The sequence below is a fragment of the Gopherus evgoodei genome, chromosome 10, assembly GCF_007399415.2.
Source record: "Gopherus evgoodei ecotype Sinaloan lineage chromosome 10, rGopEvg1_v1.p, whole genome shotgun sequence".
Taxonomy (NCBI): domain Eukaryota; kingdom Metazoa; phylum Chordata; order Testudines; family Testudinidae; genus Gopherus; species Gopherus evgoodei.
The window spans coordinates 66,563,589-66,588,319 of NC_044331.1; the positions used below are offsets into that span (position 1 = coordinate 66,563,589).

General features: G+C 43.4%; 1 protein-coding gene across 2 annotated transcripts in view; it reads right to left on the reverse strand.

Moving 5' to 3' along the window:
• The window catches only part of MYH11 (myosin heavy chain 11), a 101,236-nt gene that overhangs the window by 50,037 nt on the left and 26,468 nt on the right, over positions 1-24,731 (reverse strand). For both annotated transcript variants that reach the window (XM_030576944.1, XM_030576945.1), the window contains exons 4-5: positions 13,170-13,197; positions 710-812 (exon numbers count right to left, since the gene is read on the reverse strand). In XM_030576944.1, coding sequence (XP_030432804.1) covers positions 710-812; positions 13,170-13,197 — 131 coding nt within the window. The remainder of the gene's footprint in view (positions 1-709; positions 813-13,169; positions 13,198-24,731) is intronic.

Here is a 24,731-nt window from a genome sequence, read left to right on the forward strand (position 1 = left end):
TTATGAAAAATTCCTCACCCTGTGTGAGGTAGGTAGGTTAGTTGACCTAATCCCTAGTGTAGATGCAGCTAAATTAACAAGAATTACTCCACTGAGCTAGCTACTGCCTCTTGGGGTGGAGTAGATTCCCTACAGTGCAGGAAGAATCCTTCTGTTGTTATGCTACAGAGATGTAGCTGAAGTGCTGCTGTATGCTTGTAGTGTAGACTTTGTCTTTGTTACACTGAAGATCACTGGGACATAGGCTCCCAAGTGCCTAGCTGCTTTTGATCTTGCTCAAATACTTTTTCCTAATAGAGCTGAACAATGTTATTTAAAGGCTTTTCTACATTTTTTTATTTAGTTGCCAAGAGGCAAAGGTAAAATAAGGAACGTAACTCCTTGTGAAGCTCATGCAGTCCATTCTAGACTATAAATAGATGATATCCCTATGGAAAGCTATGAATATTCTCTTCAGCAGAGCACATTCTGACTTTGTGCCTAAGAGGATGTCAAACAAAGTCGTTGGGTTTTTTTCCATAAACATGAAACTGTGACATAATTGTGTACTCTTAATATGTCAACTATTTGGCAAGACATGGAAGTAGCAAACATTTTGATCACTTAATTGACTTGCTGTTAGCATAGTTGGCAAGTAGAGTCCTGATAAACTACAAGTTAAACTAAAAAGGAAAGCAGCAAGCTATTGAATATGGAAGAGGCCACTTACAGTGATACTGGTGTCCTTCTTGCCCTTATGCGAGGAAGCAACAAAAGCCAGGTATTGAATGACCTTCTTGGTGTTTTCTGTTTTACCTGCACCAGATTCACCTCTGGGGGAGGGGATTTGAAAGAGAAACAAAACACAGGTGACTCTTGGGTTCCCTCCATGCTGTGGTGATGTATTTAAGGTAAAAGTGAGAGCATGAATACTGTACCAATGAAGTTCAGCATTCTACCCCAACCTGCCATCTCTTGCACACCCCATATTCTACCTGAGTTCAGTATGCCACGAACACGGTATGAGGGCCCTAGCTTTGTTCTTTTTGTATCTTGACTGGCCATTGGTCCATTTAAGGTGATCCTAAGACATCATGCATGTTTGAAAGACCATTCTTCTCACTTTGGGAATATTTGAGTATTTATAAAAAGTTAGCGGGGAGGGGAAGGAAATAAGTCTGCCAATATTTTAAGGTGAATAATAAACTACAAAGTGGGATGGTGGGGGACTCACCAGCAGTGGCAAGAATCATTTGTACTCCATAGTTGATTTTAATACTGGAGCTAACTGCTCAGACTTGATAAAAATCTCAGATAATAGGGGAATATTCTTGCTCCCTTTGAAGACAGTGGTGAAACTACCATTGAGCCTGGATCATCTAGAGGCAGGATCTGACCCAATAAGATTGCTGTTTGCAACTCTTGCAGAGGGCTCCTTGGTGTGAGGAAACCATCTGGTGCAGTTCTAAATGGTAAAGTGACTGTGAATTGGCGCAGTGGGGCTCTATTTCCACACTGACTGTCTCTCAATAGACTTCCAGATCAAGTTTGTTGACAAATAAAATGTCCTTCTCCCTGTCTCCTGCAACAACTGCAAAATCAGCCTGGGATCTGGAAGCCAAGCTGGGTTCTTTCTGAATCCCCAGTGATAACAGCTTTGCTGGCTAAATTTTTAATAAATCTCTAGCTCTGTTTTTGATACAGGTGAGGGGCACATCTGGCCCTGCAACTGAAACTTCATTCACTTTAATGAGCATGTATGAGCCAAAAAAGAATCCAACTCATTCTGCCCAGAGCTCTGCTGGGTTAACAGTCAAAAGCATCAAACATTTATCTTTGGCACTAAAGTAAACACACCTTACTCTGAAATTAGACTGTTGGGAGCAGATCTGAGTGAGAGGCTACCATGTTAACACTTATCAGTGTTGAACTACACTGAGCCCAACCATTCTTTCCCTACACCTAATGTTACTCTACCTGGCCTCTTCTAGATTCCTGTGGCCCCAGGTCTCATTTTAACAAAAAGTAGCTCTACACCACAATCCTGGAGTGTAATGGCAGCTTGTATAGACATATCTGAGCCATCTTTAATCTAGCTAGCTTGGGTATTGCCAGTATAGATGTGGTGGCATAGGCTTCCATGTGGCCAAGCCTGCCCAGAATCCTGGGTAATTACTTGGCTTCAGCACAGGTTAGCTACCCCATGCTGCCACTATCAGTATTCCACTAGCTAGGTTAAAACTAGTCTGGATATATTTACATGAGCTGAGTCCTACCCAGCAATTGCAGGTTAGACATAACCTAAGATGTCCCTTTGCGCTTCCCTCGCCATCTGGAAGGGCCTTAAAGTGGGTATGAACATAATTTAAACTCCTTTTAATGTTCCTTCACGCTACCAAAACAGCATCAAGAGATCTTAGTCTAAATAAGAATCAGGCCCCGTTGGTTGTGTGTGGTTTTTTTTTTTTTTTGCATTAAGTGGATTTACAAAAGCAAATACAAACTCCCATTGACATTTAATCAGGTCCTTTGAAGTTGGAACTATTTCACTGCATCAATTACGGTTCTCCTTTTCCTAATTAGGAAATATAATTTTTTTCTGTACAATTCCCTCCTATGGTAGATATTCCATGATGAGAATTGTTCTTGTTTGCAGAAGTTTAACAAGATTAATTGGGATGAACAGGCTCCTTTTCACAGGATTGGGTTAGTTTGCATAGTTTAGAAGACTGATTTCCCGCCCCCCTCTTGCGTGGGCTTCAGAGTTGAAACATTTCCATGTTTTATTGATTAAAAATTAAGTGTCCTGGGAATGATTCCAAGCTAAGCACACCAATTTGAAGTCTTCTGCATACAGTTTTCAAACAAATCTACCTTACGACGTTGCCTTTTGGAAAAATAAAAAATTTTCTTCTAACAAGCCCTGAGCGAAAAACTGTTTATGAAAGGTTATTTGCAGTTCATCACTACATGAACTGCATTTCCTCTCTCCCAGGGCAACAGTGCCCATCACTGGGCTTTCTCTTAAATCCCTGGGAGTATTACCATATATGGCATCATTTTACTTGTAATTATATTACCATACAGCAGCTCTTAAGTTACTTAATATTGGGCTCTGTGCTCTCTTTAACCCTTTTCTTCCAAGCTGGCTGATCACCCTCCTGTTTTCTGCATATGAATTGTGGGGCTTATTTACTTGATTTTGAAGTGGACATTGAAAAGTTTAAACAGGCTCCTAAATGTGAAATGCTCTTGCATGCAATATAAAACAGATAGGATCACAGCAGCTAGAAATGGAGTAAAGACCTATTAGATCGAGTTGGGCTATAAGAGATACATCTTCTATCAAGAGATTGTATCTAACATGCTGCACTTGATCTTGGAGATCATGGAGATTGACAGGTCTGATGGGCTGCTATCCATTAAGCAAAATAGGTAGTATCTGTAATCTGAAAGGCACATTGTAGCTTCAAAGTTTAGGCTTGATCCCACTGATAAACATCACACATATGTGAAAACTGATTACATCAAACCATGGAGGGCTAAAATTGCTTGGCCCAGATTCACCCCTTTCCCCCTGCCCTCACCTCCCGAACCATCTAGGTATGTGTAGGGTGTGGGTGACCAGCATCTTGGATAGTGGCCTTCCTGGAACTACTGACCTGTAGCCCAGCACTGGTCATGCTGATCTATCATGACATAGTATCCCAAAGAATCACCTTCCAAAGACACTGGTTCTGGCATGCCAGAAATATACTCTATTGTTGTGCCATGCCCTAAAGTAGGTAAAACAGCTGAAAGAAACTCTCTGGTACCATGTTTTCCTCCTAGCTCTCTCCCCTGATGGGTCTTTATCATCTTCACTCCCCTTCCCAGCACCTGGTCACTGTCTCCCCCATTATAGGTTTCCAGGTGGGCCTTTGTATGACAAGCATGTTTTAGGATTGAACCCTGCACAAGGTCTACTCCACAGCAGGGCCCCTGACTTCCCAGGAGGTGTGTGACCCTTTCTTGTGGTGATCTATAAATCTCGGCATGTATTTTTGGATTGTTCACAAGTGGGAGTATGAGATCCTATCTCCCAAAGTCTGGCCACTGCTCTTTGATCCTGGCTCTGAAGAACTAGACAGACTGGTCACGTAACTGAGACATTCTGAAAGCATAAATCCCATTTCTCCATAAGAAATAGAGGCAGCACATCGATAGAAGAATGAAAGCATACTACTGGCCCTAGTTCTCAGCTGCATTCCAGCCTTTCTACACTAGTCCGGCACCTGGATTGCTCTGCGCCCCCATGGCTGATCATTACACCAGGTCAGATTCTGAGAGAGGTATAAGCCCAGTGTAAGAGCCTTAAGCTCCAGGCATAGTGGTGAGTGTGGACGTGGCTAAAACTCTCTGCATTCTGGATATTCTGGCCATGTGGAAAGCCTCTTGAGTCTGCTCTAAGTTACACTGGCAGTGCTTGGCAGGCTCCATACTGAGAATCTGAGAGCTTTACATTACCTTCACCCCTAACTTTACTCCATACTAGCAGTAACTCTGGAGAGGCATAGCTCAGAACTGGGCTCAGTGAGCCTACTGTGAAAGTTTGCTAAACGTGTATATGCTTGAAAGAGTCCAAGCAGCCTCAGTTGAGCAGAAAGCTCTACCCCCCTCCTGCCCTGGAGTTACACAAGGAGTCTGTGTGGGAGAGAAGCCAGGCAGAGGTGTTTGCCTGCACCAGCCTTTGAATTGGCTTTGATGCCTGGTGTAGGTCTGTGGTGCCTCTGGTGGGGCTGGTGCCCAGGGGGTGGTAAAGAGAGATCACAGTCCAGCCTCAGCCTCACCATCTCTTCTGGAGATTAGCTGCCATTTCCTAAACTAGACTGAAGAACAGTAGCTTATAATTAGGGAGACCAGATGTCCTCTTTTTAAAGGGACAGTCCAGTTTGGGGGGATTTTTTTCTTATATAGGCACTTATTACCCCCTACCCTGTCCTGTTTTTCCACAGTTGCTATCTGGGGGTCACCCTTCTTATAATATATAAAATTAAAGGAAACAAATTTGTAAAATAGTAAACAGAATTGAAAAAGTAACATGGCTTGAATTCTCATGGGATCGTTATAGTGGGCACCCAGTAGTGCTGAACAGTTTTTAATAAAATATTGTTTTCTAATATCTAAAACCTACACTTTTTGAACTGAATTTTTCCATGTTTTGCCTCTACTTGAAGGGTGGGTGTGTTTTAAGTTTGAGTGAACTCCCTTCAGCAGGGGTGAAAGTAACTTAAAGGACTTACTGGTACTCTGGAGTCCTTAGGAGGGGGCGGGGCCTCTACTAGAAGAGGTGGGGCCTTTAAATACCCAGGTGCTTTAAATCAGGATTTAAAGGGCCCGGGGCTGGGGCTGTGGTAGCAGCAGCTGGGAGCCTGGGCCCTTTAAATCACTCCTGGAGCTACCAGCTGCAGAGGCGGCTAGGAGCCCTGGGGGTCATTTAAAGCGCCCAAGTCTCCAGCTGCTACTACTACAGTGGAGCCCTGGGCACTTTAAATCATCATCAGAGGGGGCCCTGGCCTTTGGCAGAGCTTTAAAGGGCCTGGGGCTCCACGGCAGCCGGGAGCCCCTGGCCCTTTAAATCACCACCAGAGCCCGGCTGCTACTACCCCAGGGCTCCAGCAGCGGGGCTCAGGTGGTGATTGAAAGGGCCTCAGAGGGTAGCAGCAGTGGGAGCCCTGAGCCCTTTAAATCGTCACCTGAGCTGTGCTGCCAGAGCCCCAGAGTAGAAGTGGCAGCCGGGGGCTCGGGCGGTGATTTAAAGGGACCAGGGCTCTGGCTGCTGCTACCACCATGGGCCCTTTAAATCTTCCCCGGATCCCTGGGGTAGCGGCAACGGTGCTCCAGCAGCAAGTTAAAGGGCCCAGGGCTGTAGCAGTGGCTGAGCCCCTGGCCCTTTAAATTGCCGCCAGAGCCCCGCCGCCACTACCCCAGGGCTCTGGCAGGCTCTGGGGACAATTTTAAAGGGCCCTGGGTGGTAGCAGCTACTGGAGCCCTGGGCCCTTTAAATTGTCCCTGGAGCCCTGGGGAGGTGGCGGCAGGGCTCCGGCGGCTATTTTAAGGTCCGGGGCTGTAGTGGCTGCTGCAGCACCAGATCCTTTGAATAGCTGCCAGAGCCCCACTACCGCTACCCCAGGGCTCTGGGGATGATTTAAAGGACCCAGGGTGGTAGCTGTGGCAGGTACCCTGGGCCCCTTATATCGCCACCCAAGCCCCGCCACTTCCCCAGGGCTCCAGCAGTAGGGCTCTGGTGGCAATTTAAAGGGCCCAGGGCTCCAGCCGCTGCTGGGAGCCCCAGGTCCTTGAAATTGCTGCCAGGGGAAGCTGATCTGCCCTGCTACAGCGCATAGGCTCTTGCCAGTATGCCGTACCAGGGCGTATTGGCCTACTTTCACCTCTGTCCTTCAGCCAGTTAAGTTCTAGAACAGTGGGAGAAAGGGGAAAAAAATTCTAACCATACTCTTTAGTCAAAATGACTAAAGCCTGATGCACTCAACTGCATATTGATGTTGGTCCTAGGTGCTCAACTCCCATAGAAATCAGCCCCACTGAAATTAATGGCAGTTAGGCACCTATTGGGATTTTCAAAAATATCACACACCCCATCTCTATGCTCTTAAATACCTTTTAAAAATCTGGCCCATGGTCCTTACTGAGGACTTGTACCTTTGTTTAGGTTGGTGAAAAATTATAAGGGATTGAGAAATCACTTCTGGGCATGCTTATTAGGCAACTGCTATGAAATCCTACCCATTCTGTGACATCTGTGCACATTTGTCTCTTCTCATCCACTCTAGCCAGTTAAGTCAAACTGGAGCTTCTGCTGGGACAACTGGATGAGAGTGATTGTCCAGTAAAGGTCTGGGACACACATGAAAGACCCACAAGCTTATTTACCAGCTTAGGTTAACAGTAAGCTGCCGCCACCAAGCGTGTTTCAATCTTAGGGGAGAGCCACTTGGAACTCTGCCTTCTCCCAAATGTTTTCCCAAGTCCCTCCCCCTCCCCCTTTCCTGGGCAGATTTGAGACCAAGTCCTTACACCCCTTTTCCTGGGTAGGCTTGAGAGTATATTCTCACCAATTAGTCCTGGTGAACACAGATCCAAAACCCTTGGATCTTAAAACAATGAAAAATCAATCAGGTTCTTAAAAGAATTTTAATTAAAGAAAAAGGTAAAAATAATCTCTGTAAAATCAGGATGGAAAATAACTTTACAGGGTAAGCAGATTCAAAGAGTCCAGAGGAACCCCCTCCAGCCTTAGGTTCAAAGTTACAGGAAACAGAGGTAAACACTCTAGCAAAAGGAACACTTACAAGTTGAGAAAACAAAGATAAAACTAACATGTCTTGCCTGGCTGTTACTTACAAGTTTGAAATATGAGACTGGTTTAGGAAGATTTGGAGAGCATGGATTGATGTCTGGTCCCTCTTAGTCCCAAGAGCAAACAACCCCCAAAACAAAGAGCACAAAAACAAAAGCCTTCCTCCCACCAAGATTTGAAAATATCTTGTCCCCTTATTGATCCTTTGGGTCAGGAGTCAGCGAGGTTACCTGAGCTTCTTAACCCTTTACAGATAAAAGGATTTTGTTCTCTCTGGCCAGGAGGGATTTTATAGTATTGTACACAGAAGGGTTGTTACCGTTCCCTTTATAGTTATGACACATGCACAGCAGAATCTCCCTCTGCCCTCCCAAAACAACCATTTAGCATCAGAAGCAGCTCACGGGTGTGAAAAATACAGAATCTTTAGTCTCAAGAATTTGCACTAAATTCTACACCTTCATTTATAGATACGTAGGATACTATGCTTTCCCAGTATAAAGCTACAACCATTGCAGTGTAAACCAACGTGCTACTACCTTTTAAACCCAGGCTTGCACAGAACAATCTTTAGCCAAACAGCAGAAGTAGGAACTCATCCTCTCTCCACCTAATGCCCCTAAATGAAGTGTGGGTATCAATTAGGGTTTGAAACTATTTCCGTCAGAAAACTAATGACAGACATCTTCAATTTAAAAACACAGAAATTATGCAATAATCCCATTTTTGGTTGTACACACCCCCCACTACCTACCTAGCTACAGATGTATAGAACTCATCTGATACAGCATTGTTGGAACTTTATTAGCTTTGCATTTCTTGAATTGTTGCACTTTAAAATGTGCAAACTTAGAAGTTGCTTTCACATTTTTAGCCTTTAATATAGATTTCAATAAAATTAAAATTGTGATGTACTTAATTTTAGCAGCCAGAAACATTAGTTAACAGTCTAGAACGTCCTCAGCACCACAGTTCTTTTCAACAAATTGACTTCTTTTAATAGTAATTTTTTAAACGTTGTAAAAGCCAGAAAAATTTACACACTCATAATCTGGATCTACAACTGTTTAATAAAAAAAAAAAAACTGTCAGAGTAGGAATATAATAAAGAAGCCTGGTGATCCTGAGATAGCTAAACTGAATGTGGTACGGAATAGATGCAAAAAAGGTAGTTCAAATTCAGAATAGATTCACTTGCAAGATAAAATGTTTGTGGTGCAAATAAATCAATCTAATGAACACAGTGAATTGGAGGAAATATAATCCGGGAGTGTGGAGGAAAGCTAGAGAATCCTTGACTGTGGTGTTTTATAACAACAAACAGCAGTTACAATGAACAAAATGCAGGCAACAGGACGTAGCTGATGTGACTGCACAAGGATGTGCTCAAAGATTTGAGGGTGAAGTGCTAAGAAAGAGATTGGAAACAAGTCAGCAGTATCCTAGAGCAGAGCAAACAAGCAATTTGGGGCGATATTCACAGAAGGCACATACCGTGAGCAGAGAGGTAAGAGCCCTTTTCGATAAGATTCTTCAGGAGTCTGCATCTTAAATATTGTATGTAGCCCAGGGTACCTCAGTACCAAAAAGATGGATTTGAAGGAGTTCAGAGAACAAATGTTTTGGGTGTTAGAGACTGACGAGGAAAGATTAATAGAGCCAAACTTGTAGAACATGGTTAGAAACATGTGGGAACATGGTGACACTGTGTACCCATTTTAAAAACTGTAAATAGCAAAGATGGAGAAGTTACTTAGAGTAGTACACCTCTCCCCGATATAACGCGGTAAAGCAGTGTTCCGGGGAGGTGGGGCTGTGCACTCCGGTGGATCAAAGCAAGTTCGATATAACATGGTTTCACCTATAACACAGTAAGTTTCTTTTTTGGCTCCTGAGGACAGCGTTATTTCAGGGTAGAGGTGTATGAAGGGTTATTGCTAGTTGTGATGGGATGAAAATGAGACCTAAGTGATAGGTAGGAAAGAGGATTTTGGAAGCATCATATTTGGATGTACTTGGAGATGAGGTTAGTATTAAAAGCACCCAAAAGGAAGCAACTACTACAGTTGAGGCTAGAGATGCAGGCAAGGATACCCAACTCGTCTATCTGGATAGAAAGGAAGAGGCAGATTTTTTTTAAACATATTGGATGGCTTTTTTTGAGCTGTGTTTAGGCAGTAGAATACTCTCCTGAGGGAAACTGTGCAAGCCCATAGAACAGGATATTCAAAACTAGACTGGACAATTTTTGCCTGTACATTTTCTGCAGGTGTTTTGACTGGATTGGGCATGACTGCACAATCCCCACAAAGTCAGGAGCATGAATAATCCCAGTGAGTTGGGGACTGTACTAATGATTGGCAGGGGGAGGGGAATGGAGGGGCTGCATTAAAACACAGACTATGCCCACTGAGCAATAAACATCAGCAATACAATTTCCATCAGCATCCAAAAATACATTCACTTATGTAAATAGGCCAGGAGTTCTCAAACTAGGAGTTACAACCCCACAGGGGGTCGTGAGGTTATTACATGAGGTGGGTCGTGAGCTGTCAGTCTTCACCCCGAGCCCCGCTTCACCCCCAGCATTTATAATAATGTTAAATATTAAGTATTTTTAATTTATAAAGGGAGCCTCACTCAGAGGCTTGCTGTGTGAAAGGAGTCATTAGTACAAAAGTTTGAGAACTATTGAAATAGGCACTTATGGGTACATAATCGTTGGTTGCAATTCAGGTCGCAAGGTTTGGAAATGTTGAATCTGAAACTGTTTACAGAAAAGATCCCAGATCAATTTTATGAATGCTTCAGTCATTTTTGGATCATATTTTAAGCAAAAGAACAATTTCTAAATCATAAAATAATGCTCATTTCTGGCACTCTAGTGCTCTAACTAAAAACAGTTTTTTTTTCTGTGCAACCGAATATAGCCAACAAAACTTCACTTCAAATATATTTTAGCTTTCCTAGTGTTTTTGGACTAAATTAAAAATGCTATCAGAAGCTATGCTTTGTTTTAAAGTAAAGGCCACAATCTTGCCAACACACAAATTATTCTAAGCATCTAGAAAATCAGCTGTTGTAGTTGCAGAATGATACAGAGAGCAAAAGAGCACAAATCAGTCTTGAATCTCTACATTGTATGTATTACTTGTAAGATCCAATAAATAATCCATTTCCTTTCCATTGGGTTGTATGAAATCTGACATCTTCATCCTGGTTGACAAAGTTGGATCAAGAAAGTTTAGATTTGCTGCACATACAGTACATGTACTATGACTTTCATAAATGCAAGCTTTAACAAAGGCATGGCTTAGTAAGAGCTTTCTCCCGTAAAAATCCAGACCTTCAAGAGTTAAAACAGGAAGAGATGAGAGACAAATGGAAAAATAAACCTAAAGCACAAGAATGGAAGGAAATAAACATCGTAAATTGGGCTCTCTTAAAGTGACAAGTCTTGTCCTGGGAAAATGAAGTAAATGGCCAGTTTATAGTGCCTCCTTAATATTCTAAGGATTTTAGTTTTTTAAAGACATCCAGGGCCACATTCTCAGCTGCTGTAAATCTCTGTTGCTCTACTGCAGTCTATGCCAGTTAAGAGTCTGGCCCATAATTTTAGTGTTTCTTAGGGCTTGGCTACACTCACACTTTACAGTGCTGCAACTGGGGTGTGAAAAAACACCCCCCTGAGCGCTGCAAGATACAGCGCTGTAAAGCGTCAGTGTAATCAGGGCAGCAGCGCTGGGAGTGCGGCTCCCAGTGCTGCACGCTACACCCGTAAGGGATGTGGTTTACATGCAGCGCCGGGAGAGCTCTCTCCCAGCGCTGCCGCTCTGACTACACTCACACTTCGCAGCGCTGCCGCGGCAGCGCTTTGAAATTCCAAATGTAGCCATACCCTCAGACCTAGCATAAAAGTGTTCCAATGAGTAATTCTCCTCATCTTCCAGGGTCTGAGACACTATGGGTCAATAACAGCTTTTTCTAAAACCAGGATTGAAGTACATGGTCATAGACTCAAGAAACCACAGGTTGAGGGAGGGACCTCCCACAGAGAGGATTTGAGTATGACTTCACTGTATGATCTTGACTTCCCTCCAGCTTCTAATATAACCACCACCTGTGTCTGTGTGGCAGAGCAGGGGTACAACCCCTTGAATGCCCTGCTAAAATGCTGGCTAAGCCCTGCTTTTGGGCAGAGAGGCCAGGGGCAGAGGCTCAAAGCAGCCAGCAGGGAGCCCAGCTGTAGGCCCTAATGAGGGCTGGCTCACTGCAATAGATTAAGCTAAGCGGCAACAGCTGGGCTGAAGGCTAGGCGGGCTATAAAAGCCTTGAACAAAACTTGGTTAGGATGCTTGCCTGGGAGGGGGTGGGAGGCTACAGCTCTGTCTCCTCACCACAGGAAGGGAGCCTCAAAGGGGATAACTGTTAGGGGGTAAAGGGGACTACTCACTGGCACTGTAAAATAAAGCACAAGGGTGAAACACTGGAAGAAGGTGTGAGAACTCCAATTTTACCAGCCCGGGCACAGGATGAGAGGGAGAAAATCTGTGTAGACCATGTGACAGTCATCTTTTGTAAATTATGATGATTGTTATTTATGAACAACATCCCCGTCCCCACTTCCACTGAGATAACTGGGTGCTGCCTAACACACACACAATCTAATGCAATAAAAGCAGCAAAAAATCCTGTGGTACCTTATAGACATGCATCTGACGAAGTGGGTATTCACCCAGGAAAGCTCATGCTCCAAAATGTCTGTTAGTCTATAAGGTGCCACAGGATTCTTTGCTGCTTTTACAGATCCAGACTAACACGGCTACCCCTCTGATACTTAATGCAATAAAAACATCCTCACCGACATTCAAACAAATAAAGCCAATGGAGGGCTCCAACCTGATAAAAAAGGGATGAGGAGGAGCAGGTCACAGATATGAAACCAAATCTAAAACACCTGTGCTTAAGTCTAACATGTTCTGTTAAACTGGGGTGAAGAACAAGCAGAGGGGTTGCAGAGTGCAATATATTCCACCCAGTAAGGCCCATCTTCCAACCCAGGCTCAACCATTGAATCTCTAAAAGCAGGTGCTACCTGAGTACAGACTCATCAGGCCAAGGCTCAAAGAGGAGGTTTTGAGAACAGCCAAGATTTAGACCAACTGGAGCTTTAAAAACAATGTCAGCTTCAAGGCACTTTACTACTCTCTAGGAAGGCAATGTAAAGAATGCAGAGCAGCTATACTATGGTCAGAGTCACTGAGCCCACTGAATTAACATGCTGATGCATTCTGCATAGACTCCAAGCAACTGAGGAGTGCTGCTAGAAAGTTACTGAAGATCAAGCCTCAAGGGCTTGTGCTGTTCTTGGGAGTTCTTTTCAGGACAGATCCAGTTATAGCCTACACAAGTAGGGGGCAAAAATCAGCAACAAAACATGCGCACTACTCACCTACTTCTGTACTAACACCTGGCTTGGGGCTTTCCATTAAGCTACCATGAGCAAATGTACATGAGGCTTTGTGTTCCTAAGGGTTTCCTAAATACACATGTATCCATGTATGCTCATCACAAGTCCTTCTGTAAGCTCTGAATTTTCTGAACTTCAGGAGGTCATTAAAATTATTAGTCACATGCTTCCTCCTGCAAATACAACTGCTTTATAATTTGATCAATTTAAAAATAGCTAAACACCTTTCACTGAAGGCTGGATCCCAAGCCCATGGATGATGAAGGGACTCTACCCACTGGCTTCAATGGGCTTTGAGTCACTCTGAATCAAGATAAACATCAGAACCCTGAAATATACTAAAAGAGTGATTTTACTTACGTGCACAGAATGGACTGGTCTTCTCGATCTGTGAATAAAGAGGAAAAACTATTAATTATACAAGAAAAGTTGCATGCTGACAGCTATTTGCATTTCAAAATAATTCTTTTGAGCAAACAGGAACTGCCTGGACTTCCAAAATCTTATGATACATTGTCAGTCAAAACTGTTGGGATCACATCTCAGTCAATTTGTCCTAGTGTTAAACTCAGTGCCCCTAACACCAGGATTCGGTACAGAAAGAACTAAAGGTTAAATATTCCAAGAGCTTTTTAAAATTTAATTAGAGATGAACTGTAATGAGGAGTCCGATATGCACAGATAACACTCTGTAAGAGAAGATCATAGCGCTGGAAAAGAAGCTTGTACTACACTTACTGATAAAAGCCTCCTAATGAGACTAAGTGAATGACCTAATAGATAAGCCACTCAAAGCTAAAATGATAGTAGGTCAGTAGCTTTAGAAGCTGAAGCTCTGGCAGTATAGGAATTATAAAAGTTGGGAAGTGCAGACAGCCTAAGTAAAGTGTTCTCTCAGTTCCACTTCAGCTCTAGAGGAGATGTCTACCAGGAGAGATGAGGACTGAGGGAGTGGAAAAGCAGCAGAATGAATGGTAAAGGCTCTGGGGAAGGGCCAGGAGACTGTGGCACAAGACTGAGGAGCATTGGAGAGCATAGAAGAGGCTGAACGTGGAGCACAGAAGAGAATTAAGAGTGATTTTAAGGGCTGGAAGTAATAGTAATGGTCTGGACTAAGGCAAGAAGGGGACACAGAATTATACTGAAGGGTATAAGAAAAAATGTCAGGGGTGCTTAGTAGGGCCAGAAGCAAATAGGGTAGCTGGAGAGAGCTTTACTTTATAACAAACCCTGGATCACCTATCCAAAGTTAAATTCAAAAGAAACTGTGTGGCTAGGAGAAACCTCAAAGCTAAAAATAAAAAATGAAAACCACCTCTGTGGTGGCTGTGCCCAGGGAACCACCACAGTAACTGTGCTGTACAAACCTGAACTTCAGATTTCACAAATGCAAATCGAAGAACAAACCAGAAGTGGTCCCAAAGAAATACAGTCTAGCATTTCAACGGCTTATCTGAGGAAAAAATCATCTCAGCCAGATAAGGTAGCTAAGGAGTAATAAGATACAGTAGGAAGCGCTATGTCCTCCTAGCTCTCATCAATTCAACTGAAGTTGTGTTGTGCTGACTCCTCTCAGGATATACTGATAAACATACAGTCGGACCCTGATCCACCCTAATCAGAATACCAGAAACTCCCATTGTCTTCAGCTGAAGTTGCTGGTACCCTATGGGGAAAGAATCAGGGCCTGTCTTGGTCATCTTTCAGTCTCCTACTCTTCTGTAACTGTTTGAATACCGAACATCATATTTAAGCATCTTGTAGGATTCCCATCTACAGTCACCTGCATTTTAGGATAAACATTCTGCCAACTTGTGAATGGGCATCATGTCATTAAGACGAATGCCCATGAAGACTATTGACCCAAACATGATTGTTGATATGTTTCCCGTGAGGAACACTGGAACAGCTATTCATCCTGACATTTAGAGCCCATAATTCAGGGGAGAGGTGATCATAAATATTCTCTGTGTTGAGTTACTTTTAAAAACTGAAAAATAATGTATAGGATCATGTTAGGCAAAATTCTGGTAACCGTGAATTATGTCAGATGCTATTGCTAGTCATTGGTGGCAAGAGTAATTACACTGAGGGCTCAACTCCCACTAGTCTTCCCAAACCAAGTTACTTGGCAGATTTCACATGACCTTCAGCTGATTCTGAGCAGAATCATCAAATGCACCTCAAATCCCAATTTGCTAAGAAGTAGGCCAAAGAATTTTCATTGATCAATTTCCATCATGTAGAAGCACAGCTATGGGGTAGGTATTTTTCTGCAGTGGAGTCCAACAAAATTGTGTATGTTGCCCTCAACATACCCATAACACTTACAGCTCTGCATTCAGACTGGCTGTGATCAAATTTCATTCTTCAGGGCTTCAGCTAGTTGCCTGAAGGGGTCAGGTAATTTTTTTCCCATGATGCAGGTGTATTTTCCCCCTCCTCAACTCCCTCCCTTCTAGCCTCTGTTTGTCAGAGGATGGAGATGGAGGGCAGGAGAGCGATCACTTGATCATTGCCTGTTAGGTTCACTCCCTCTGGGGCACCTAGCATTGGCCACTGTCGGTAGACAGATACTGGGCTAGATGGACCTTTGGTCTGACCCCGTATGGCTGTTCTTATGTTTTTAGAAACATCTGAGATTGGCCACAGCTGGAGATGGGAACCCTGGGTAGGGCTGACTGGTGCTCTAAGAAGGTACAGAGACTTCTCTTTGTTACATGCCTGGTTGGTGTGTCTTGCTCACAAGCTCAGGATTAAAGTGATTACCAGACGTGGGGTCATGAAGGAATTTTCCTTCAGGACAGATTGGCAGGGACCTCTTTTTTTTTTTTTTTTTTTTTTTTTCCCCTTGCCTTCCTCAGCAGCATGGGGCTTGAATCACCCACTAGGACCAGCTGGGCATCTCTCTTGGGAATCAATTCCCTGGCATTTGCAGGGTCCTCAGACATTGCTGGCATCTTGGTCTCTATACCTGTAGCACACAACAGTTTAGTCTCTTCAGGACTGAAGTGCTCTAGTTTAACTAAAGTCACTGGGGGTCAATATAGAGATAACTAGATGAAATATAATGGCCTGTGATATACAAGAGGTCAGCTGCTAGATGATCTAATGGTCCCTTCTGGCCTTAAGCTCTAGGACTATTATTTTGTAGCACCCGCTGGCTCTGCAGCTCCCAGCGGCTGGAAACTGCAGCTAATGGGAGCTATGGGGGCAGTGCCTGCGGGTGGAGGCAGTGCACAGAGCTGCCTAGATACACCTCTGCCTAGGAGCAGCAGGGACAGATCACTGTTTGCAGGGAGCCACCCGAGGCAAGTGGCCCCTGGATCTGGCACCCTGTGCCCCAAGCCGCCTCCTGCACCAAACTCCCTCCCAGAGCCCCCACTCGGCAGCCCCTCTAGAGCTCCAACCCCCTGCCGGCCCCGCACCAACCAGACTATAAACTGGCATTTCAATGAAGATCAGAAATACCAGTTTATAGAGCTTTCTGGTTGGGGAAGTGATAGACAAAACAGCATTTACTGTATATACAGCACTATTCTGATTGCCCACAAAGTCTCTGTATAGAGTTTAACACATCATTGGTTTAGCACCAAGCTAGGCCCTTATCAACGGACACTTCCTAATAAACTTACAGCCAAATCCTAAAGTCTTTTCCCAGTTTCAATTTGTTCTTTACTCAGGCAAAACTCCCAAGTAAAGGCTTCAGAATCTGGCCTATAGAATTTACAGTAAAAATTTATAAGAGCCAGATATGTTCACACTGATTAGGAGCTTACTCTGTGAGTAGCCATTGATTTTAGGGGGGATGCTTGCAGAGTAACAGAGTACTGCTTAGCATGAATTAGAATCTCTGAATCTGGTCATAAAACAGTCGCTTGCAGAAACAAAACATGATGATGATATGCTGCAGTGCAACATAAAAATATTTTTAAAATGAGCAGTTTCTGAGACAAAATTAGTTCTTAATTCAGTTTCTCAATATCGAGCGGTTTTCCTGCTAACCATAGATTTGTGCTTTAATGCAAGGAAGTTATTTGTCAGATTCTACATCACCAGTTATAAGCTGTCAAATAACAAAATTACAGGAAAAAGTGGATAGCAATTTTTAGATTCCTGGAGGTGTAGCACTCAATATTTTTGTAGAGACCTGTGACATTTTGATAGAATCGTTTGACATTGCTAGCAGAAACTGGCTTGTTTGAACTATGGGAAATCATCTTCTCATTTAGGAAGACAAATTATCATGCAATAAAAGTATATTTATAGGATTGTGTATTTAGTGCATGAATCTCTGTTTTCAAGACTTCTCTTTAAACGCTTAAACATTTTGTAGCCTGTGACAGGGTTCCCAGCGTGTAGGGTGACCAGATGTCCCGATTTTATAGGGACAGCCCTGATTTTTGGGTCTTTTTCTTATATAGGCTCCTATTACTCCCCACCCTGTCTTGATTTTTCACACTTGCTGTCTGGTCACCCTACCAGTGTGTAACCTGAACTGTGGGACTGCTGATCCCTGTCTCTCAAACCTTGGCTTTATTTTGCACTGTGATGCTGTTGGCAAGGTACAAACCTCTGGCAGGTATTGTACACAGACCTTCACAGTCAGGGACACACCCAGCTGAGTTACATGAATGCTTCTCCCAGCCACTCATAAACTATCTTGCCCTGGTCAAAAGCCTGACCCATGTAAGTTCGTTACCCAGTCTGCCCCTCCCTCGACTGGGAGAGGACACACACAAGCCTTTGTAAACTGAGCCCAGGACTTCAACTAAAACACACTGTTTTAAATTAAATCTAAAACAGATTTATTGACTACAAAAAGATAAATTTTTAAGTGATTATAAGTAGTAAGTGTAGAGATTAAAGCTGGTTACCTAAGAAATAAAAGTAAATTTGCAGTCTGCATTCTATAATCTAAACATGATTTGAATCAAGTAGTGTCTCTCCCTGATAGATGGTACAAACAGGTCACAGATCTTCAGTACACAGGCTGGAACTCTCCTCCAGCCCAGGACAACCCTCCCTAGTTCAAAGTCTTTGTCCTCCAGATATGTTTCCAGAAGTTTGAGTTGTGAGGGGAATGAAGCAAGTCATGATGTCACTTCCCCTTTTATAGTTTTTTCCAGCTTGCTGGAAAGATCTATGCTTGTGACACAGGAGTCTGCCCCCATTGGTCAAGCATTCTCCATTGTCTATGTGCTCTCTCTGATAAGTCTTCTGGGATGGTCATTGGGAAAGTGGGGATTCCCTTTAATGGGCCATCAGCACATCTGGCTACTCCATTTTTGTACCTGAAAGGTTGGTTGCGGGTATTCCCAACCTCACAACATATTTCAGTAACACACACATAGAGCAAAACTTCCTAACTTCACATACACTGATAGCACATACAATCCACCAGGCCATTAATGTTCAACAGATCAAGTCTTTCAAAATTATACCTTGCAAGGCATACTCTGTACAACACGTCAGTTATATGACAGTGATAAATATGAGGGTTCCAGGGTATTGTTTTGAGGTATAGAATGCTGCACATCCCCTTAAATTGTGTATGCTTTGCTACTAAGTTACCAGCACTGAGTGCTAATTAATATAATATCTAATTAATCAAAGCTTTTTGTACTAATATAATGTGGCAAAATAGGTTGAATTTGGCCTCTTACATTTAAACTGACTTCCAGATCACAAGTCTAGAAAAGGTTGTGGTTGATTTTACTTATCATAAAATGATCTTAAGAGTCTGCTCCCATTCCTTCAATGGTGTAGGATCAGATCCTACAACAATAATAGTCCTTTTCTTCACTGAAAATTCATGCTGTAAGTAGCGTACTTTAAAAACTTTAGTTTGTACATTGGTACAAACTAAATAGCTACATTTATTTTACTAAGAAGTTGGTTACCAAAAGGTAATATGATTGGGTCCTCTCCAAACACTTTTGACCAGGGGAGTAGGGAGCCATCTTCATTGGACTAGAACGTTGGATTTCTTTTAAGTTGGAGATAGAATTTTTGCTAAAAATAGAGACTTGTGCATAAACCGAAGCATTTGGTATATGTTGATATTTGTATCATAAAGCGAGAACAGTAGTTCCTAGATACAGGCTTCCAATGGAATTTCTGAGCTCAGGGGACATGAGAAAATACTTGGATGGGTAAGGGAGCCCAAGATTTTCTAACCACCTCTCTTTTGTTATCTATTTCTGCTCTTGTTCTTCTCTTCACTTTTCCTTCTCTCTGTCCTTCAACTGCTAAACAGCAGCACTTAAATCTACCTTTTAGTGGTGCCCTGCTCTCTGTGTCCCTCACTTGTCATTGATTTTTTCCCTCTGCTCTCTTGATACAGTAATCAATCATGATTATTACAGTAGTGTCTGAGGGCCACCAAGAGTGGGGCCCCATTGTGCTAGGCACTGCACAAATAGAGTAGCAGATTATCCCTTCCACAGAGAGTTTATGGTCTAAATTAGGCTGGGGGAAGGAGTAGAACACACCAGCTGAATGAATGTGTGATGGCAGCAAACATCATGTTGGTTCCACAATTATTTAGGTGGATGGAGGGGGTTAGTAAGGAGGTGATAAGCTAAATACACACAGAAAGGAAGGGAGTACAGGGGCAACAGAGAAGAAGGTGAAGAGGATCAGATAGGTGAAGGGACTGAGGCAGAGGGCTGGAGTAAGCAGCTACTCAGCACAGGGCAGAGACAGTCCTCCTCCCACCTGGCAGCCATTCAGAGTCATTAGGCTTTCAGCTCCATCTCATTGACCCATGCAATCTCTGAATCCTACTAATCCTCTTACTGACAAACTAATTGTGGACATGCATGAACAGAGGTTTCCAAAGGTACTTTACACCAATAGATGACACATCAGCTGTTCTAACCAATGGCAAAAGTTAAGGATGAACAAAGTCAGGAAGCCCGTTTAAGAGCCAGCCTTTCCTTTGAATTGATGGTCAGACCCCAACATGTCTTGTCCTTCTAATAATGTCTCATTTCCTTTTTAGAATTATCCACTTTGGTTGTTATTTCTGCCGTGGATAGCGAGCAGGCATTCTGTTGTGGATAGTGAAAAGGCATCATCCTTAGGCATACGCGGCTTCGTAGGGCACCTCAAAATTTGGGGCACCCCTGGGTCTTAGTGTCCAACCTCCCATGCTCATCCTATCCCCTTTCTGACCCTTCCTGCAAGCTCCCACCACAACTGGCTGCTGCAGCCTGGTGAGTCTTTCTCCATAGGGGATGTAGTAACTTCAGAGTGGAAAAAGCCTTCCAGCCTGCCAGACCTATTAGCACAACACTGAAACTGTTAAAAAGCCATTCAAGTGGTAATGACGCCATTTAACAGGCATTTGCCAACTCCAGGTATATACTGTCACAGTGTCTGAATTTACTGACAAAAACAATTGTGCATTATTGTAGTATTTATTCAGAACACGTTAGTCTACAGTGAGTTTGTGAAGATTATAAAATCACATCTCTTAAAAAAAAAATCCTTGCATAGATTTTTAGATGCACAATTATCTTTAGCCTTAAATGCCTGGATCTTCAGACATATCGTTTTTTAAATAAATCCTTCAGAAGACCACCCTTATCTAAAATACACATTTAATTGTAATTACTATAGTAAAAAAAATTTGCTTCCAAAGTCTTCCTGGCCTTTCTGTCCATCCCTTTCTCTCTTCTCCCCCACCCCCGGCCTGATGAAGAGAGCCCTTAAAGGGGCAACACCCCTTTCCTTCCTTTACTTCTGACCATCTGATGAATTAGTTTTAAGAGAATCCTCCAGTAAAATCAGTACCTAGTAAGATATAATATCCTTGGAAACAGTTTTTAAAGTTGGTGAAATTTCATAAACATGTCTATTGTTATGGAGATCACACAAAGTAAAGTAGTGTTCCCTTTTTCTAAAAGCAGTGAACATTGTTATGAACACACTAAACCTCTGTGACTGATTAATTTAAAATAATGTCTTTGTTTCAGTGAGTTAATATGTAGTAATCTGGAAATGTTGGGTCTAAACTTTTGGTGAACTTTGGAGCCAAAAAACACCCAGACTGGCCGTCTCTGCATAATCCTTTCTGAACCTTTTTTTGAACAAAGCACTGACCTGCAAACTACTCATGACACCCCCTTCCTCAAGTAGCCATTAGCCTTTATCTCTATGCATTTACTTGTTAAACTTGCTCTTCCTGTAAAATCTTGATTGATTATGCATGACCATTATCTTTTATTAATCACTTTGTTTACTTCTGTGTATAAATATTGATGCTCACCCCTAATAAAGGCGCCACACTTATTCTAAAGCTTTTGGGGTAGTGTGAGCCCGTTGATCAACGCATTAGTGTCTGGTCTCTGACAGAATTGTGGGCCCAAATTCCAACTCCGCACGACCTTGGGTGTTGGAGAGGTGAGTGAGGACTTGCTTTATTACCTAACAGAATAATTACCTTATGAAGCCTTAACAGTACATTTAAAATATAAAATCAGTTTAGAAATACGGATTACAAAAATGTAAAACAGAAGAGCTGCATCATGTATTCCATAATATTTAATGTTATATTCAGCAGGTCAGCTGACTTGCCCTTACTACAAAGCTTTTGCAAATAAATCTCTGACAAACTTCAGGTATATCAAAAAAAACCATGACTGATATTTTTTATTCCCAAGTTTAGTGCTTTTAATTAGGTACCTTCTGCACATCCAGACTTTACCTTCTGGCATGCAGTGGAAAACATGCTCCATTTTCTTTAGGAAAAAAATTGCAGAAGAGTGTTTTTTGCACATCATAGAATATCATGGTTGGAAGGGACCTCAAGAGATCTAGTCCAACCCCCTGCTCAAAGCAGGACCAATCCCCGGACAGACTTTTGCCCCAGATCCCTAAATGGGCCCCTCAAGGACTGAACACACAACCCTGGGTTTAGCAGGCCAGTTTCAAATGTCATCTGCTTCATTTTGGTTCAAGGATTTGGCTGGAAGGGGGTGAGCAGGATGGGGGAGGGAAGAGAGGAGTCAGACAGTGGGGAGAGGGTGGGGCCTGGGAGGAGTGGGGTGGGGCCTGGGGCAAAGGAGGAGTGGAGTATGGGTGGGGCCACAGGCAGAAGAGGTGGGCTGAGGGAGTTAGTCTCCCCAAGCTGCAGCTTCACCCACCGCCCATGGCAGCAGGTAAGAGCAGGTCGGCTCCCACACACCCAGTGCACACAGCAATCTCCTTAGCCAGGGGCTGTATTCACAGGCTTCGGTATCCTTTGCTGCCTTGTCCCTCTCCTCGCCCCCTACCCCCCCCGGGGCTGTGAGCCGGGGCTGCCATAAGGCATAGGGGCACCAATTTAATAATACTGCGTAGGGCCCAAAAAATCCTAAGGACAGCCCCGATAGCGAGAATACTTATACTCACTACCCTGTTGTGAGAACACTTATACATGTGCTTAACTTTACTCATTCAAGAAGTTTGACTTGAGGGCACTACTCATGCAAGTACTTAAAGTGCATATGTGTTTATAGCATCTGGGCCTGTGTTTTATATGGCGGGGGTGGGGTTGGAAGGGAGCACCACAGGGCCACCTAGGTCTGGTCCTGGCCCTGACCTTGGCTCTGGTCACCAGCCCCACCCCCGGTTGTGGCCCCAGCCTCAGCCCCATTATCCCATCCACGTCCCCCACTCCTGCAGCTGTGGCTCTGGAGTGTGTGTGTGTGTGTGTGTGTGTGTGTGTGTGTGTGTGTGTGCGCGCGTGCACACAAAGACAGGGATAAGGGGAGGGCACAAGGTAAAAAGTTTGGGAACTACTGCCCTAAAATCATCCCCACCTCTATCAGTCTTTCTGAAAACCCAAGTTGTTTTCTCTAGAAGCTATTGGGCTGTTTTATTGGTATGCCTTCTGTCTGCTTGTAACTCTTGTGTGCCCCATGGATCGCAATAGACCAGCTAGTTCTGCTTAATCACAAACATGATCTGATGGTTTTTCACAAGGAAGCAGCTAGTTGGCAGCTTTACCATAAAAGGAGAAAACAGACTGAAGCTGTGATCAGACATTGGCTTCTTTACATTTATACTGGCTACACTGCCTAAAGGGGAATGTCTGATGCAGTCCCTTGAAAGTTACAGCAGGAAGATGGCTTTTCATAGCAGCCCCCTTTCACCATTTTAACTTGTATGAATATAATCAAAATTTTAAAGGTCCAGGTTTCCTCCCTTGCTCTTCCCCTAGTTATTAATTAGTTTATTTTCTTTCGTTATTTTTAACGCAAGCTTTCAAAGCAATACAGCCATTAAAATTGTTTATTTCATGGCTCTTTACATAAAAGAAACAAGATTCCTGAATTGGCAGGAGGCTGTAATAGATCCTCTTCATCTGATTCTTATGGACAGAGCTTTCACATCCATATACAAACTTTATCCCAATCGTTACTGCTACCCACGCTGGCTTTGCACATCAGCATTGACCAATACCAGCAAAGTGACGTCTGACTCTCTTGGTGTTTAAGTGCAGTCGCCTTTTGGTGAGGGTGGGCAAGTGATAACAACACTTGTGTGATGTATGTAGTATGTAACTGTAAGGCTGTTTTCTATGTACTGCATCTTTAAGTGTAAGGTTAGCTTGATAGTTTGTCTGCAAGGACATTCAATATTACGTCAGTCAACTCTATAGAGACAGTGCTGTCTCATGGAGACTTTATTTATGTTCTCTTTTTCATTTAGGTTAAAGGAAACAAAGTCAAAGGCAGAAAAAGTTCATGGCTGCTCTCTACAGTGATAGACTTGGCACGTTTCTGCCTTATCTGAGCAGAGCCAGAGCATGTGCCACGAATTAATCTACCTGTGTGTACAGAGACAAAATAGCTACATTCACCACCAGTGGCAGTGGGGAAATCAGGAAATTGCCTCCCTCCAGTTCCACTGCCAGAAGAGAAGCTCTTGCAAGACTATGTTTTGCAAATCTGGGCAGAGTCTTAACAGCACGGAGCGTCAAGCACTTACTTGTGTTTAGGGGCAGCCAATGAGCACTTGATTCATAGTTCTGAACCCTTTTCAAATTCACAAGACTTCTGATATCAAATGGGCAATGAGAGAGGTAGAAAGCTTTTAGAAAGGCCCCATCAGTGACCTAGAGCTGTTTCTCTGCCATACAATATTTAACCCCCCGCCCCTTTCCACTTTTACATGTGTAAATTTTGACTGTTCAGCTATTAGCACACTGGATTGTGAAGGGAAGCAATGCTACAGCCTCTGGCTCTTGGCCTGCTTTGTGTTCTATCCTCTCAGGACAGTACTTTAGTCACCTGAGTGTATTAGTTTTTCCCCTCCATTATAAAGAGCAGGACACTTGAATCTTTGAAGCACTGCCACAAATAAGAGCTCACCAAAAGAGCATGGGGGTGGGAGGGGAAGGAACAGAGGCTGAAACAGATTGAGTGGATAATGCACTCAGCTCAAGAGGATCATTTCTTTGTCTCAGGTTATGTCTACACTACACAGCTTTTAGCGACAGGGCTGACAACACACTGTTCACATTGACACTTGTCAAAGCAAAACTTTTGTCTTTCGGGGGTGGCGGGGGAAGTTAAAGACCTCTGTTGAGAGACAAAAGTTTTGTCATTCAATTGCCGGTGTAGACATAGCCTTAGATTGGGTTTTTACCTGCAGTTCTAAAGATGCTTGGGCAGAAAAGTATTTATCTGTGAGATGGCAGGATAAATAAGGGAGTGAGGCAAACATACCATCACTTTTACATGTTTCTACAATGTTTAGGAACCCCTTATTGCAGAGGTCAGCAAACTACAGCCTGGGAGCCACATCCAGCCCTTGAGCTCCTGCCGGGGAGCAGAGTCCAGGGCTTGCCTCGCTCCGGTGCTCCAGTTGGGGAGCAGTGTCAAGGGCTTGCTCCGCTCTGCGCGGCTCCCACAAGCAGCAGCATATCCT